The 17045-nt window shown below is 36.2% G+C and overlaps 1 protein-coding gene across 1 annotated transcript in view; it reads right to left on the reverse strand.

The window, feature by feature from the left end:
- Nucleotides 1-17045, reverse strand: part of TNPO1 (transportin 1) — a 50648-nt gene that overhangs the window by 15324 nt on the left and 18279 nt on the right. Inside the window, exons 8-13 of the mRNA XM_079701605.1 lie at nucleotides 16253-16371; nucleotides 8832-8892; nucleotides 7894-8062; nucleotides 2529-2681; nucleotides 1569-1794; nucleotides 1231-1354 (exon numbers count right to left, since the gene is read on the reverse strand). Of these exons, the coding sequence (XP_079557731.1) occupies nucleotides 1231-1354; nucleotides 1569-1794; nucleotides 2529-2681; nucleotides 7894-8062; nucleotides 8832-8892; nucleotides 16253-16371 (852 nt within the window). The remainder of the gene's footprint in view (nucleotides 1-1230; nucleotides 1355-1568; nucleotides 1795-2528; nucleotides 2682-7893; nucleotides 8063-8831; nucleotides 8893-16252; nucleotides 16372-17045) is intronic.

The following is a 17045-nucleotide window of genomic DNA, read 5'->3' on the forward strand; positions in this document are numbered from 1 at the left end:
GGGATGAATTGGGAGATTGGGATTGACACATACACACTAATATGTATAAAATAGATAACTAATAAGAACCTGCTGTATAAAAAAAGTTAGAAAAAAAGAAAAAAAGGAATAAATTCTAATGATCTAATGTACAGCATAGTGACTATAGTTAACACAGCACTGTATACTTGAAAGTTGCTGAGTAGATCTTAAGCATTCTCACAGAAAAAAGAGTTACCCATGTTAACTACAGGATCTTGATCTTGGTAACTGTTCTACCATGCTCATGTATATCAAAATCAACATGTGGTACACTTCAAGTATATGCAATTATTTTTGTCATTTATTCCTCAGTAAAGTTTAAAAAATTTTCTCTAGACTCCACACTATACATTAGAATGCACAGTGCATTTGTTATTATAAATTTGTTTATTTGCAGCTTATTTTATTAGGACAAATATACAAGAAACGAACAAACTCCAGGGCCTCAGGGCAATTACTTCAATTTATACCTAAATGTGTCTCGACTTTTAAGGTGTATCTGGCCCTTCATTTGTAAAATTAAGGTTATTTTCTTCTGTTCTAGCCAGGTAAGAATTTCCTAAAATGATAGGCTTAAGCCATTTGTTAACTGAAGTCTTATTCATTAACACTGAGCTATAGCTATTTCCTTCATGGCACTTTCCACAAATTATAATTATTTAGTTGTTCAGTATACCCTACTAGCCTGTAAAATTTAAGACGCAGAGACTGTAAGCTCGGCATTTAATATATGCCTAACAATGAGTAGAGAACTAAAAAAAACCTTGCTGAATGAATAATCTACAGGAAACCAAGCATAATCGGTATCCTCCCCCCAGCTTGAAAAAAAACTGAGTGCTATTAATCACCAAAGCTCCTTTGTTTAACTTTCTTTCACATCATTACGAATTAGGACTCTTCCAGACATTTTTGCTTCAGATCTGGTAAAAGTCCAGCTACACTGAAATTTACTTTCCTCTCTTTCAACAGCTATTTCTTCTTATTAACAAAGTCAACAGTAAAAGCAATTCTATTTGAAAAATTAAGAACAATAAACATTAGGTGGCAAGCCTTTTTAGAACGTGAAGGTTTGTTCCAGAAAACGGAAATGCTGGTAGTAATGAAACTAACTGCTGATCTGATGTAAAAAGAGAGATGGCCCCAAATGCAACTGACAGAGTGGCTACTGGAGTTGAATCACTATGTGGCAACTTAGTTATCACAGTTGACCTGTCGACTAATAATGTCACTCTGCTCAAACTTTTTTATTCCTTCAAGAGTAGGACCCTTGCCACTTCCACTCCAGATATCTGTGTAGGAATTAGGGTGGAAGATGATGCTACTGTTAAAGCCACTAAGGAAAAAAAAATGTGAAGAAACAGCAAATATGCATGTCTAGGTAGAGTCTCATTTGGATTTATAAAACCATCAGGTCAAAGATACAGATAACAAAAACCCCATTAGTGGTTTAATATCAACATTCCATCACAAGCTTGAAAATTAAGCTTCTCCCTGAAATACCCACACTCCCATCTCCCACAATGAACATTTCGTTATGAATGTCTCACCTGCAGGCAGCTTCTTGTACTCTTTTGTTGCTATCCAGGATACGCTTTAGCAGTTCTGTCATTAATGGCTTCAGGTACGTGTCTGGGGGCTGGCTGACTACCCAGTGTGCATAGCGGCTAAGAGTCCAGCACGTTATGGAACGCACAAGAGCCTTTTTATCAGAGAGGCACTGAATAAGGTGAGGAATGAGCTCAGGTAGGTATGGAATCATGCCCTGCATGCAACCTAGGAAAAAAACCCACAGAACTATTTCAGGAAGTGCTGAAATTTGGTTAAAACAAAATTATTTCAGTTGAATACTAAACTGATACGTGCATTCATGAAACATATTCAGATCATCTCCATTCCAATAAATACATTGCAATAATCTGTTCCAAAATTATTTTAAAGAAACAACTGAAATGAGCACTAACTGCTCTTTAAGTATCTTTCAGTAGGATTAGGAAAGCTTATTTTACTTCTGCTACAGAAATTATGGCTTTCAAAAATGCCTGTAAAATGCTTCAGTTTCTTGTAGATAGATGTTTACAGCTAGGACAGAATAATAATCCTTTATAGAGGACGATGACACTTGACTTACGTTTCTTACACTTACCTATGGAAGTTATTTTTCTAGCAACAGGGATGCTTCTGACATCAGAATCCTCTCATTCTGTTCTCTTTATTATAACAAAAGCATTTGCAAAATATCTGGCTGGGGTTATAAGTCAGTCTATGGTTGTTTAATAATAATTAACTAGCTCAAAGTAAAAACTTATCCTAAGATGGCTTTTAGACTCAAATATCGTTTTTAAGGTTAATGTGGATCATAGTCTCATCTACTTCAATAGTCTTATTAGCAACATAAGACAGCAAAGTACGTGAACAGTTTCTGCTTATAGAGTAACAAGTCCTTAAAGTAGCCTAGTCACATTAGCACCTATTGAGGACTTTACAGTTCAAGTTTGATTTAGACTTACCTTCAGCAATTGCTCCTAAAACCAAGATGCCTGATTCTTTAACAACCCATTCATGATGAAAAAGTAATTCTTTCAAAAGGGGCAAAATATGTGGCAAAAGCTCATCACGATACACATTTGCAAGAACATCTAGGGCAGCCGCAGAACATTTTCCTAAGGAAATATTTAATTCAAAGACATTACATTAACTTCCATTATCATTTATAGGTATATATCTATAAATCTATCTGTATCTATATACAGATAAAATTTGTTGTATGTACAACACTTCATTTTTACCTCTACAAAGTTTTAAAGAATTCAATTAAATCGGAGGTAGTCTGTCACAGGAAAAAAAATTCTATTGACAAGAATACTTTATGACCAAGAATTAGCAAACTAATTATGAAGATATTTTATCCTGTATACGACTGCCTTTTTTTTTTTTTTTTTTAAATAAAGCTGTTACGTTGGCCAGAAATAACACCTTACTCATCAAAAGGGTCTTAGTTATACTGTATGGTAGATCCATTCATATGAATATTATACTGCCAGGAAACAGAATGAAATATTTATGTACTGACACAGAATGAGTTGCATGATATATGGAAAAGAATCAGCAGAGTACATATGATCTGATTTCACTTCTAGAAAATCAGCCTCCCCTCCTAAAAAGAAGACATAGGCCTACCTCAGATATTGCAGGTTCAGTTCTAGACCACCACAACAAAGTGAGTCAATTGAACTTTTTGGTTTCCTAGTGCATATAAAAGTTATGTTCATGCTGTACTGTAGTCTACTGAAGTGTGTAATAGCTTTATGTCTATAAACCATGTACATACCTTAACTAAAATATTTTTATAGCTAAAAAATGCTAACCATTATCTGAACCTTCGAAAAACTGTAATCTTTCTGTGGAGGGTCTGGCCTTGATGTTGGTCGTTGCTGACTGATCAGGGTGGTGGCTGCTGAAGGCTGGGGTGGCTATAAGCAGTTTCTTAAATAAGACGACAGTGAAGTTCGCTGCATCAACTGACTCTTCCTCTCATGAACGACTTCTCTGTAGCACGGAGTGCTGTTTGATGGCATTTTACCCAGTAGAACTTCTTTCAAATTGGAATCAATCCTCTCAAACACTCCCGCTGCTTCATCAACCAACACTATGTAATAGTCTAAATCCTCAGTTGTCATTTCAACAATCTTCAAAGCATCTTCACCAGGAGTAGATTCCATCTCAAGAAAAAGCAGTTTCTTTGCTCACCCATAAGAAGCAATTCCTCATCCATGAAAGTTTTCTCATGAGACGTAGCAATGAGCTCACATCTTCAGGCTCCACTTCTAATTCTAGTTCTTTTGCTATTTCCACAACATCTGCAGTTACCTTCTCCACTGAAGTCTTGAACCCCCTAAGAAGAATCAACTTCTTCCAAACTCCTGTTAATGTAATGCTAATATTCTGATCTTTCTGTTAATCACAAATATTTTTAATGGCATCTAGAATGGTGAATCCTTTCCAGAAGGTTTTCAATTTACTTTGCCCAGATCCTTCAGAAGAATCACTACCTATGGCAACTATAGCCTTACAAAGTGTATTTCTTAAATAATAAGACTTGAAAGTTGAAATTACTCCTTGATCCATGGACTGCAGAATCGATGCTGTGTTAGCAGATGTGAAAAAAACATGAACCTCATTGTACTTCTCCACCTGAGCTCTTGGGTGGCCAGGTACTTTGTCGATGAGCAGTAATATTTTTAAAGAAATCATTTTTTCTGAGCAGTAGGTGTCAAGAGTAGGCTTAAAATATGCAGTAAACCTTGTCATAAACAAATGTGCTATCATCTAGGCTTTCTTGTTCCATTTATAGAGCACAGAGTAGATTTAGTGTAATTCTCAAGGACTGTAGGATTTTCAGGATGGTAGATGAGCACTGGCTTCAACTTAAAAGTCACCAGCTGCATCAGCCCCTAACAAGAATCAGCCTGCCCTTTGAAGCCAGGTGCCTGACTTCTACTCTCTAGCTATGAAAGTCTTCGATGGCATCTTCTTCCAACAGAAGGCTCTTTTGTCTACATTGAAAATCTGTTGCTTTGTGCAGCCACCTTCATTAATTATCTTAGTCAGATCTTCTGGATAACTTGCTGCAGCTTCTACATCAGCATTTGCTGATTTACCCTGCATTATGTTATAGAGATATAAAGACTTTTTTCCTTAAACCTCAAGAACCAACCTCTTCTTCTGCAGCTTCCTCGCCTCTCTCAGCTTTCAGAGAATTGAAGAGAGTTAGGGCTTTGCTCTGGACTAGGTTTGGCTTAAGGGAATGTTGTGGCTGGTTAACCACAAAAACTTTCTCCTTATCAGCATTCAAGCTGTTTTGCTGTTTTGTTTTTGTGTGTTCACTGGAGTAGCACTTTTAATTTCCTTCAAGAACTTTTCTTTTGCTCACAACTTGGCTAACTGGTGCAAGAGGCCTGGCTTCTGGCCTACCGCAGTTTCTACATGCCTTCCTCACTAAGCTTAATCATTTCTTTTAATTAATTAGGTGATTGATTTTTTGGCTGCATTGCGTCTTCGTTGCTGCGCGCAGGCTTTCTCTAGTTGCGGTGAGCAGGGGCTACTTCATTGTGGTGCACAGGCTTCTCATCGTGGTGGCTTCTCTTGTTGCGGAGCATGGGCTCTAGGTGCACGGGCTTCAGTAGCTGCAGTTCGCGGGCTTAAAGTCCCAGCTTAATCATTTCTAACTCTTGATTTAAAGTGAGAGACGTGGGGCGTCCCTGGTGGCGCAATGGTTAAGAATCCGCCTGCTAATGCAGGGGACACGGGTTCAAGCCCTGGTCCGGGAAGATCCCACATGCCGCGGAGCAACTAAGCCCGTGCGCCACAACTACAGAGCCTGTGTGCCGCAATTACTGAAGCCCACACGCCTAGAGCCCGTGCTCCGCAACAAGAGAAGCCACCGCAATGAGAAGCCCATGCGCTGCAATGAAGAGTAGCCCCCGCTCACCGCAACCAGAGAAAGCCTGCGCCCAGCAACAAAGACCCAACGCAGCCAAAAATAAAATAAAATAAATAAAAATAAAGTAAAGTGAGAGACATGCAACTAACTCTTCCTTTCACTTGAACACTTAGAGGCCATTGAAGGGTTATTAATTGGTCTAATTTCAATATTGTTGTGTCTCAGAGAACAGGGACACTCAAGGAGAGGGAGAGAGAAGGGGAATGGCTTGTGGGTGGAGCAGTCAGAACACACACAACATTTACTAATTAGTAAGTTTGCTGTCTTATATGAGCATGGTTCACGCAGCCCCCCCAAAATTACAACAGTAACAACAAAGATCACTCAGCACAGACTGCCCTAACAAATATAATAACAAAAAGGCTTGCAGTATTCCAAGAATTACCAAAATGTGACAGCGTCACAAAGTAAGTAAATGCTGTTGGAAAAATGGCGCCAACAAACTTGATCAGTGCAGGTTTGCTACGAACGTTCACTTTATAAAAAATGCAGTTATCTATGAAATGCAAGAAAGCGAAGCGAAACAAAAGGAGGTTAAGCCTGTATACCCGTTTTTCTGTATCTGTATAGAAAAACTTCTGGAAGAGCACAGATGGGTGGGATGTGAAAAGGAAGTATTCCCCCCTCCAATTCAACACACATTATTACTTTTGCAGTTATCTACATTAAATCTTAATGCATGCTCCCCACCAACCTTAAAGTAGGGATACACTGGGAGGTAATTCTGTGGTAGTAATGAAGACCTTGGGTTCTCTTGTTGTGTGAGGTTTGGGTTCCAAAATTACATGCGCCACCAGTACTAGCTAAGCTAACCTTAGGAAGTTTCTCTTTTTGCAGTATTTTTACCTACCCAAGGCTGTTGGAAAGATTAAATGTGACAGGCATACAAGGTCCTTGGCCTAGGGCTGGGCACGTTAGTCACTCTAAGGAACCGTTAGTTATAGGAAACTACATGGGCAGTAATCAGCATTATTCCAAATAATTTACACAGTTCAAGCTGATGATTCATGTCCTTAATTGCTCTATCAGTTAGTTACTAGAAACCTCAACGCTCTGAATCACAGCGTGGTTCTCAACTGGGGGTGATTTTGTGTCCCAAGGAACATTTGGCAATGTCTCGAGACACTGCTGGTTGTCACAATTTTGTGTGTGTTCTCCCCCCACCTCCTGCGCTACTGCCATTTACTGGGCAGAGATCAGGGCTGCTGCTCAAAATCCTATTATGGACAGGATGACCCCACAACAAAGAATTACATGGCCCAAAACGTGAAACGTGCTGTGAACTAGAGCAGCAAGATTTAAAAACCAGTACACAAGCAAAAGCAAAACACAGGTGTCTAGATTCTCCCCAGAGTTATCTAATTAGTATGTGGCCCAGAATGCAGGCTTAACATATGATGTGGATTTGCAGGTAAGGTTGAAAACTAAGATTTAAAAAAGCATATTTGTAAGTCTGAATATGACAAAAGCAATTTATATCATTTTGGAAAACTGCATGATAATCAACCAATTTTCATGCAAATTATCACACAAAAAAATAAGTTTATGTTAGGAAAACAGGAAAAGCTGGTCAATGTTTCTACTTCATAGTATCAAACAAAATATATACCCCTTTGAGAAATGACAGTGTGAGATAGTCTTTTTAAGGAATAAAATGACAAGTAAATGAAGAGCAGACCCGTCAGGAAAATACAAAAACAAACCCACAATAAGATTATCATTTCACATCCAGAATGGCTATAACAGAAAAAGACACCCCAAAAGTATTGGCAAGCATGTGGAGAACCTGAAGCCCTAAGACACTGCTGGGGGGGAATGTAAATGGTGGAGCGACTTTGAAAAACAGCCTGGTAGTACCTCAAAAGGCTAACCATAAAGTTACCATATGACCCAGTAATCCTACTCCTGGGTATATACCCAAGAGAATTGAAAACTTACGTTTACACATCAAACTTTACATAACTGTTCACAGCATCATTACTCACAATAGCCAAAGGGGGGAAACAAAATGTCCATCAAATGATGAACAGATAAGTCAGTACCACTTTTTGTGTAATTCCATTTGTAGGAAATGCCCAGAACAGTTCCTAGAGACAGAATATAGACTGGTCGTTGCTTAAGGCTAGCGAACTGGAAGAAAATGGGAGTGACTACTAATGGGTACGGGGTTTCTTTTCGGGGTGATAAAAATGTTCCAAAATTTACTGTGGTGATGGTTGCACAACTCTGTGAATACACTAAAAGCCACTCAACTATATCCTTTTGTATGGTATGTGAATTGTATGATATGAGGGCACTGTATGATATATGCATTATTTCTCAACAAAACTGTTATCAAAGCAGGCGACTGTGCTTCTCCCTCTCTAACTTACTTAGATTCCAGTCAGAAATTGTATCATCATCATCAATTTCATCGTCATCATCATCTTCCTCTTCAATTCCATCTTCATCATGCTGCTGAGCCACTGTCCTTGATCGATGAAAACGTGGCCTTATGTCCTGTTCACTATCAGGAATTGTTTCATCTTCTTCAACATCACCCTGTATATTTTTTTTAAAGGAAGATTTTGGTTATATTCATTATAAGCTAATATGTATATCAGTAAAAGAATGAGAATATTCAGAGATGGGGTTATGCATATTATTTTGGAATACAGTTGACTCTTGAACTATATGGGTTGGAACTGTGCGAGTCCACTAACATGCAGATTTCTTTCCAATAAATGAAGTCTTAACACTACTACATAATCCATGGTTGGCTGAATCTGCAGATATGGAACCATGGACACGGAGGGCCAACTGTAAACTTATACAGGGATTTCTGACTGCGCTGAAGGTCAATGCTGCTAACATCCCATTTTCAAGGGTCAACTGTATACCTCTTCATTAAGAACCACTCCCCTGGGCAGAAAATTGTTCTTTGTGAAGGGGAGAATAGGCTATCACATAACCCATGTTAGATATCAGGCACTTTCAAACCACATTGTATGGTTTCCCACCAGCTGGTATAATCTAGAGTATCTGAATCAAGATCAGAACATATTTAACATATTTTAAAATAAACTCCAAACAATTTGTATTAACAGGAAATGGATGCGAACTCTATTAGTGTCACCGTCTAGTTAGTTCCAATTAAGCCAGAATCTATTACCACCCAAATTCATTATCTTTGAACTCCGTAGCATACTATATAACAGAAAGCCTATTTACATAGGGCCTACTCTAAATAAATGTTCTGTTAGTCAAATCCAAAGATCTACTAAGTCAATAAAAATAATCTTCCCTATTCATCAGGAAATAGTTTCCTTACCTTAAGTAGGATGATATCTATATCTGAGTACTTCATGCCATTCACTAACACAGGAATCAACCTGTAAAGAAATGAATTCATGAAACAAAGATCTAAAGATCTCAAAGTCTTAACAACCTCATGAATACTAATAATACCAATAAAACAACCACCACTGCTAATACTGCCTTACAGCATGTTCTTTGTCTGCCCTTCTCAAATGATGAGTACTCCCAATATGTATCTCAGGCCTTTTAAATACTCATGCATGGGATCTACTGGATGGAATCTTAGTGGGGATAAGATAGCTTATCAAGAGTGCTTAGAAATAAAAACAATAATTTTTTTTTCAATTTTTCCCCTAAGAATTTATCCTAAATATATGAACAAATATTCCCAATTTTTAAAGACCAATGTTCCCTGATGCAAGAACAAGAACAATGGAAACAATCTAAATGTCCATCATTAAGGGCTTGGTTAAAAATAAATTACAGTTGGGAATTCCCCAGCAGTCCAGCAGTTACAACTCTGCGCTTTCACTGCTAGGGCCCAGTGTTCAATCCCTGGTTGGAGAATTAAGATCCTGCAAGGATCTTATTTTTGGATGCAGCACAGCCAAAAACAAACAAACAAACAAATTAAGTAAAGTTGAAAAAACAAAAAGCCCTCTAGGTGTAAAACACATAAAGCACATTTCCATTTAAGATAAAAATAATGAGAGATTCCTAGCCACAGCAATCAAAGAAAAAGAAATAAAGGAATCCAAAATGGAAAAGAAGTAAAGCTGTCACTGTTTGCAGATGACATGACACTCTACATAGAAAATCCTAAAGATGCTACTAGAAAACTACTAGAGCTCATCAATGAATCTGGGTAAAGTTGCAGGATACAAAATTAATACACAGAAATCTCTTGCATTCCTATACACTAACAATGAAAGATCAGAAAGAGAAATTAGGGAAACAATCCCATTTACCATCAAATCAAAAAGAATAAAATACCTAGCAATAAACCTACCTAAGGAGGCAAAAGACCTGTACTCAGAAAACTATAAGATACGGATAAAAGAAATCAAAGATGACACAAACAGATGGAGAGACCATGTTCTTGGATTGGAAGAATCACTAGTGTCAAAATGACTATACTATCCAAAGCAATCTACAGATTCAATGCAGTCCCTATCAAATTACCGATAACATTTTTCACAGAACTAGAATGAACACTTTTACAATTTGTATGGAAACACAAAAGATCCCAAACAGCCAAAGCAATCTTGAGAAAAGAAAAATGGAGCTGGAGGAATCATGCTCTCTGACTTCAGACTATACTACAATGCTACAGTAATAAAAACAGTATGGCACTGGCACAAATACAGAAAAATAGATCAACGGAACAGGATAGAAAGTCCAGAGATAAAACCACACACCTATGGTCACCTAATTCATGACAAAGGAGGCAAGAATATACAATGGAGAAAAGATACTCTCTTCAATAAGTGGTGCTGGGAAAACTGGACAGCTACGTGTAAAAGACTGAAATTAGAACACTCCCTAACACCATACACAAAAGTAAACTCAAAATGGATTAAAGACCTACATGTAAAGCCAGACACTATAAAACTTTTAAGAGGAAAATACAGGCAGAACGCTCTATGCCATAAATTGCAGCAAGACTTTTTTGATCCACCTCCTAGAGTAATGAAAATAAAAACAAAGACAAAAGGGATCTAATTAAACTTAAAAAAGCCTTTGTACAGCAAAGGAAAGCATAAACAAAACAAAAAGACAACCCCCAGAATGGGAGAAAGTATTTGCAAATGAAGCAACCAACAAGGGATTAATCTCCAAAATTTACAAATGGCTCATGCAGCTCAATATCAAAAAACCAAACAACCCAATCCAAAACGGGCAGAAGATCTAAACAGACATTTCTCCAAAGAAGACATACAGCTGGCCAAAAAGCACATAAAAAGATACTCAACATCACTAATTATTAGAGAAATGCAAATCAGAACTACAATGAGGTATCACCTCACACCAGTCAGAAATGGCCATCATCAAAAAATCTACAAACAATAAATGCTGGAGAGAGTGTGGAGAAAAGGGAACCCTCCTACACTGTTGGTGGGAATGTAAACTGGTACAACCACTATAGAGAAGAGTATGGAGGTTCCTTAAAAAACAAAAATAGAGCTACCATATGATCCAGCAATTCCACTCCTGGGCATATATGTGGAGAAAAACATAATTCGAAAAGATACACGCACCCCAATGTTCACTGCACTACTTACAACAGGCAGGATGTGGAAGGAGCCTAAATGTCCATCAACAGAGGAATGGATAAGGAAGATGTGGTACATATATACAATGGAATATTACTCAGCCATAAATAAGAACGAAACAATGCCATTTGCAGCAACATGGATGGACCTAGAGACTGTTATATTGAGTGAAGTCAGTCAAAGACAAATATCATATGATATCACTTATATATGGAGACTAAAAAAATGGTACATAGGAACTTATTTACAAAACACAAAGAGTCAGGGATGTAGAAAACAAACTTATGGTTCCCAAGGAGGAAGGGGGACAGGGATAAATTGGGAGATTGGGATAGACATATACACGCTATTATATATAAAATAGATAACTAATAAGGACCTACTGTATAGCACAGGGAACTCTACTTAGTAAATACTCTGTAATGGCCTACATTGGAAAAGAATCTAAAAAAGAGTGGATATGTGTGTGTGTGTGTATATATACGTATATATGTGTGTGTGTATATATATATATATAAAACTGATTCGCTTGCTGTACATCTGATACTTAACACAACATTGTAAATCAACTATACTCCAATAAAAATTATTTAAAAAATTAGATTACCTATACAATAACATATACACATACTATCTAGGAAGGCTATACAATAAACTGCTGTCTTCAGAGAGGTGAGTGAGTGGGCTAAAAAGGGACGGTATCCATCTTCTACTTTATTTCTAAATGGTGTGACAATTTTACAATAAGCCTACATTCAGTATTTGTATTCCTTTTAATAAGAGATGACAGTGTTTAAAATATAAAACAGTAAACTTAAAGGAATTAATCCAAAAGAAATAAATCAAAAAGGAAAAAAAGATCTCTACCAACAAGGTTATCACAGTCTGATAAAAAGTTTGGAAATTTAAATTCTAACTTCTTAAGACATTAAGAACTTAAGCTTCCAATAAGAAAATAGTTAAATAAATCAGAATATTATATCTAATCTGAAGTATTATGTTGTCACCAAAAGGGAACCATAATGTCTGTAAACACAGAATTCCAGGTATACTGAAATATTTATGATGACTAGTTAAAAAAAATATATCAAAACATGTTAAGTAAAGATCAAAATACTAATTTCAGTTCCTTTTGTAGCTATGATGTTTTTATCTTGGACAGCTTTCTTAAACTTTGATTTGTTTCCTCACTGTCCAATCATACACACTGAAATGAGTCTACTGAGGACAAAAGGTATGAGAATACTTTGGAAACACGTAACAATGTCCACAGTCCACTGCTTCCAAATTCTACCTTTCATTGTTCTGGGGGGCATGGAAAGTGTGAACAGGCAAAAGACTCATGAGTACCAGCTGTGGGGTTACTAATAAAGCACCTTCTTAATACCCTAGTGAGAAAAGTATTATGATCCCTATTTTACAAATGAGTAACTAAAGCTCAGAGAGGTAATATTATTTCCACAAGGCCATAAATGTTAAGTAAATTTCCTTTCTTTACCCCAGATGTAAAAATCTCTGTCCACATTCATGTCCTCAGTGTTTGTTGTGGCTTTACTTCAAATAGTTACACGCTTTAACACACACTAAATAAACATGTATGAAACCAATTTTAAGCACACCTCTACTTTCAGTGAGGTAATTTTGCAAGCCCTCATTAACCAAAGGAATACTAACAGTAAAAAGGAAGCAGTGGGATTTCAAATTTGTAAAAAGGAAAATATGAGCCACCCAAACTTTCATGTTCAAAGTCCTTCTAAATTCTAAAATAGATTAACGGTAGTAATTCAACATTATAGCTAGTATACCGTAAGTAGATAAAATTATAATACACAGAACCACACTGTGTAAGCTACAGGAATCTTGCAAGAGAACCAAGTCCATTTGGATCACCAACAGTTAAATCATTTACGATCTTTGTCAATAATTTCACGAAAATGATAAGGATGGATGGCAGACCATAAAACATTGAAGAGTTCACCTGAAGTGAGGTAAAGAAGTAAAGACAGTGAGCCCCATCTATTCTTTGAATCTTTTTAAGATGAAAGAAACTGCAGCCAGTTAAAAAGTTAAGGCAGCAGAGAGGGAAAAGTTTAGAGAGAATTTATCTATTTGATAGAGTGAGGTCCCTAAGGATAAGAAAAAAATTATGCTATCCAAGACCATAAATAGAAAGCCTGGTTAGCAAGAAGACAATTCACATGAAAATATATCTATAAGTTTTGGGCAAAACGTGAAGGGTCACCTGTTTTCCCTACAAAGCAGAAGTGCTCAAGATGAATGAAGAGAACTTCAGAAGAGTGATAAAGGTATCAAATAGTTGCTCTGGTGAATGGAAGATAAAAGCTGATCTGGAACAGGAAAAATTGGCAGATGGTATGAAGGGTCCACTTGATGTTGAAGACCATGGATTTCTATAGCCACCAATCCTCCTGGCAGTGTAACTTTTCCCAACAGTATTTAAGAAGTAGCAAAGACAGTTCGATTAATCCAGAGCAGGGGGCAGCTGGAGGTTTATGGTCAGTACTGTTGATTTGTGGATCATGATATCTGTGCCACATAGAGAAAGAATAAGAAGATGTGTAGGAAATAAGGGACTGATAAGGCAGGGCAAGTCAAAAAGTGAGGTAGGAAAGAGATACTGGAGTTAACTGTGACCACGTGGCAATATGGCATGTGTCTGACAAATTCCAATCATACAAAGCAGACCATTATTTTAAAAAAATCTAATTGTTAAGAAGCTTTCTCCTGAAGCTTCATGTAGAAAACAAGAAGAGAATTTTAATGCAACATCATGGAAAGGCAACAATGAATAAAGGCAACAATGAATACCAACAATGAATGTTTACTGAGTACTTAAGTATATGCCAAGCACTGAGTTAGTTGTTTTACATGGATTAATTCATAAATAAGCCCCAGGAGATATTAATGTACAAGAATAAAGGTGGGAAAAAAACAAAATAATTCAGGGAAAAAAAAGAAGACCCGTTCTACCAGATAACAAAATATATTAGCAAATGTTCAATAATCAACAGAGCATAGTACTGGCTTAAAAAAAAAAAAAAAAAAAAAAAAAAAAACAGAAAAAGGAAAAGAAAAAACAAGAATACACGACACAGCCCAGAAAGATAAAAGAATTTAACCTGACTCTTTATTACATTAATGCTTTCTATGTGAATTCATTTTAATAAGAAAGATCTCATCACATTAACAATTTTTATTCCTCAGCAAACATTTTTTGCTCATACTAAACAAGAATCTGGTTAACAGATCTAGGAAAAACAGTTCTTTTACTGTGTTTTTAATCTCCAGATCAGACTGATGTTGATATTTTCCCATCCTCACAATACATTATTTGAACCAAAAATAAAAGCAGTCTTATTTAATCTAAAAATGGTTCCCAAACCAGGGGTTTGGAAGACATATAACTCAAATCCATTTATCACTGGAATGGGTTGTTTAATGTTCGCACATAGCACAACTAAATGGGAACTGCTGATCTTTTAGCCTGCTACCAAGTTCTTGGTTGCTTACCAATGTTTAGATTTTATTAGGGTAATGAAAGAGACCACCAACCTATAACTGCTCTTATCATCTCCTAATGTTACAGCTTAGGTTTTCATTAATAAAATCTCTTCAGTTTTATAAGAATTAATGTCTGTTTATATAACTTTTAGAATTATATGATCCTACGGTAAGAAACAAGCATATCATAAAACTGGAATCACAAATCAGGGAGAAGAGAATAATTAATATATGAATTTCCTAAGGGGAGAAAAATCCATTTAGCACATCACCTTGCACGTTACTCCCAAATAAATTCTAGATTGACTGGAATAAGACATAGGTGGCATTGTTTTCTTGGTAGGGAAAGAATTTATTGGAAAAGAAAAGGAACTTAACTAACTACATGAAAATGAGAATATCCAAGTACCCTAACTTCTGAAAAAAATTTGACTCCACTAATACAACAACATATTATAACACATGGTTTTGTTTTTTGCTCATCCAGAGGGCTAAGATTGGAAAAATTATGATTAATGGATTGCAAAAGTTGTGACAAGATGGGACCCTGCTGGTGGGGTGTAAACTGGTATAACTTCCCTAGAGAACTATGTGGAATATTTATGAAGATGCTTTAAAATGCTCAGGGCCCTTTGACCTTGGTAAAAATCACTTCTAAGAACTCTACTTGAAAGAAATCACTACTTATGGGCAAAGAAAGATGCTCAGTCCAGGATTATTTATGAGTTTAAAAAAAAAAAGGGCAAACAACTAAACATTCAACAATAGAAGAAGAGTCGATTATATATATATGGTACACATACCATGATAGAACAGTACTGAAAGTTTAAAGACTAATGACATGGAGGAAAGTGCACAACCTACAATAACTGAAAAGAGCCAACCATAAAATAGTAAAATCAAAAATTTAAGCATCAACTATAGCCAGATGCCATGTACATACTACCAAATTTATTTCTTCCCAAAACACTCTGAATATATCACATTTGTTATATGGTACTAACACAGAAAAAAACATTAAAAGACAACACACCAAAAATACTAACAGTGATGACTCAAGGGGGTGGAAATCCAAGACATTTTAAGTTTTCTACATTTTAATTTTCTTTTATGAGCCTGTATTTTCTTTATTTTCAAAAGAACATGAGCATTACTTTTAAAAGTAACTGACTTTAATATAAGAAATCATTATGTTGTACACCTAAAACTAATATGCTGTTTTATATCAAATTCAACTTATCTCAATAAGACTGGAAAAAATATATTAAAAAAGTAACTGATTTAACAGCATTCACTGGGTTAAAAATAGGTGTAACAACAGATTAACCAAAAATTGCATAGCATCACAACTAGTAGGAAATCCATGAGACCCCATAGTCAAGTTATAAGATTATAAAAAATTGTGCCATGGATTATCCAAAATTAGTTATAATTCAGCATAAACCACCCTCATGTAATTTAGAAAACAAAAGTAACTGCTTCTTTAAAAATGTCTTTACTTATAGCATCAGCAAAATTAAGTGTTACTTCTTTAGAACTTCATTACCTGATGGCATAAGAATGTAACCTAAAAATATGAAAATGAGGAATCACTGCTAAATTTAACAACAAGGGAGTATTTGTAAGAAGGAACACTTACTTGGGAAGATGCCTTATGAGTACATCTTTGCATATTGGTTGCTCAGCCAAAGTGAGCCAAAATTCGCAGGCTTCTAAAGCCACATTTTCATCTTGATCTTGGGTCCTCTGCAGCATGTACTGTAAACAAAGGAGGCTTAGTATTAATCATTTTAAATCATACAATTAAAATAAACCTAATCTAATTTCAGCAAGTTAACGGCCCTTTGCTATGGGCCTTGCACTTTTACAGTGGTTCTCGACTTAGGTTTTGGATTTTTTTAAAAAAGCTTCCTAATCAATTCTAAAAAGCAGCCAAACTTAAGAACTACTGCTTTAGAATGTTGCCTAATGTAAAGTGTCCAATTCACGTTTATCTGCTTCTATATAGGCGTATATTGTTTCATGAAACCACTGAGATTTTAAAAAAGTATTAATATTCAAAAACTGTCTTCACAGATGCATCAAAATAAAAAACACCATTAAACCGTTCATAAAATGGACAATCTTTTTTTATAACATAACCACCCAAGCTGTCTCTTATAATTACAACTACCCCTTGAACAGTGAGGAGGTTGGCATGCCAACCCTCCAAGCAGTCAAAATCCACCTATAACTTATAGCCAACCTTCTATATATACAGTTCCTCTGTATCCAGTTCCTCATCTGCAGATTCAACCAATCTTGGGTTGTGTAGTACTGCAGTACATATTTAGTAAAAAGAAATCTGGGTATGAGTAGACCCATGAAATTCAAACCTGTGTTGTTCAAGGGTCAACTGTATATACTTCCACATACTTAAAAAGATATATACA

Source organism: Hyperoodon ampullatus (assembly GCF_949752795.1).
Source record: "Hyperoodon ampullatus genome assembly, chromosome: 4".
NCBI classification, from domain to species: Eukaryota; Metazoa; Chordata; class Mammalia; order Artiodactyla; family Ziphiidae; genus Hyperoodon; species Hyperoodon ampullatus.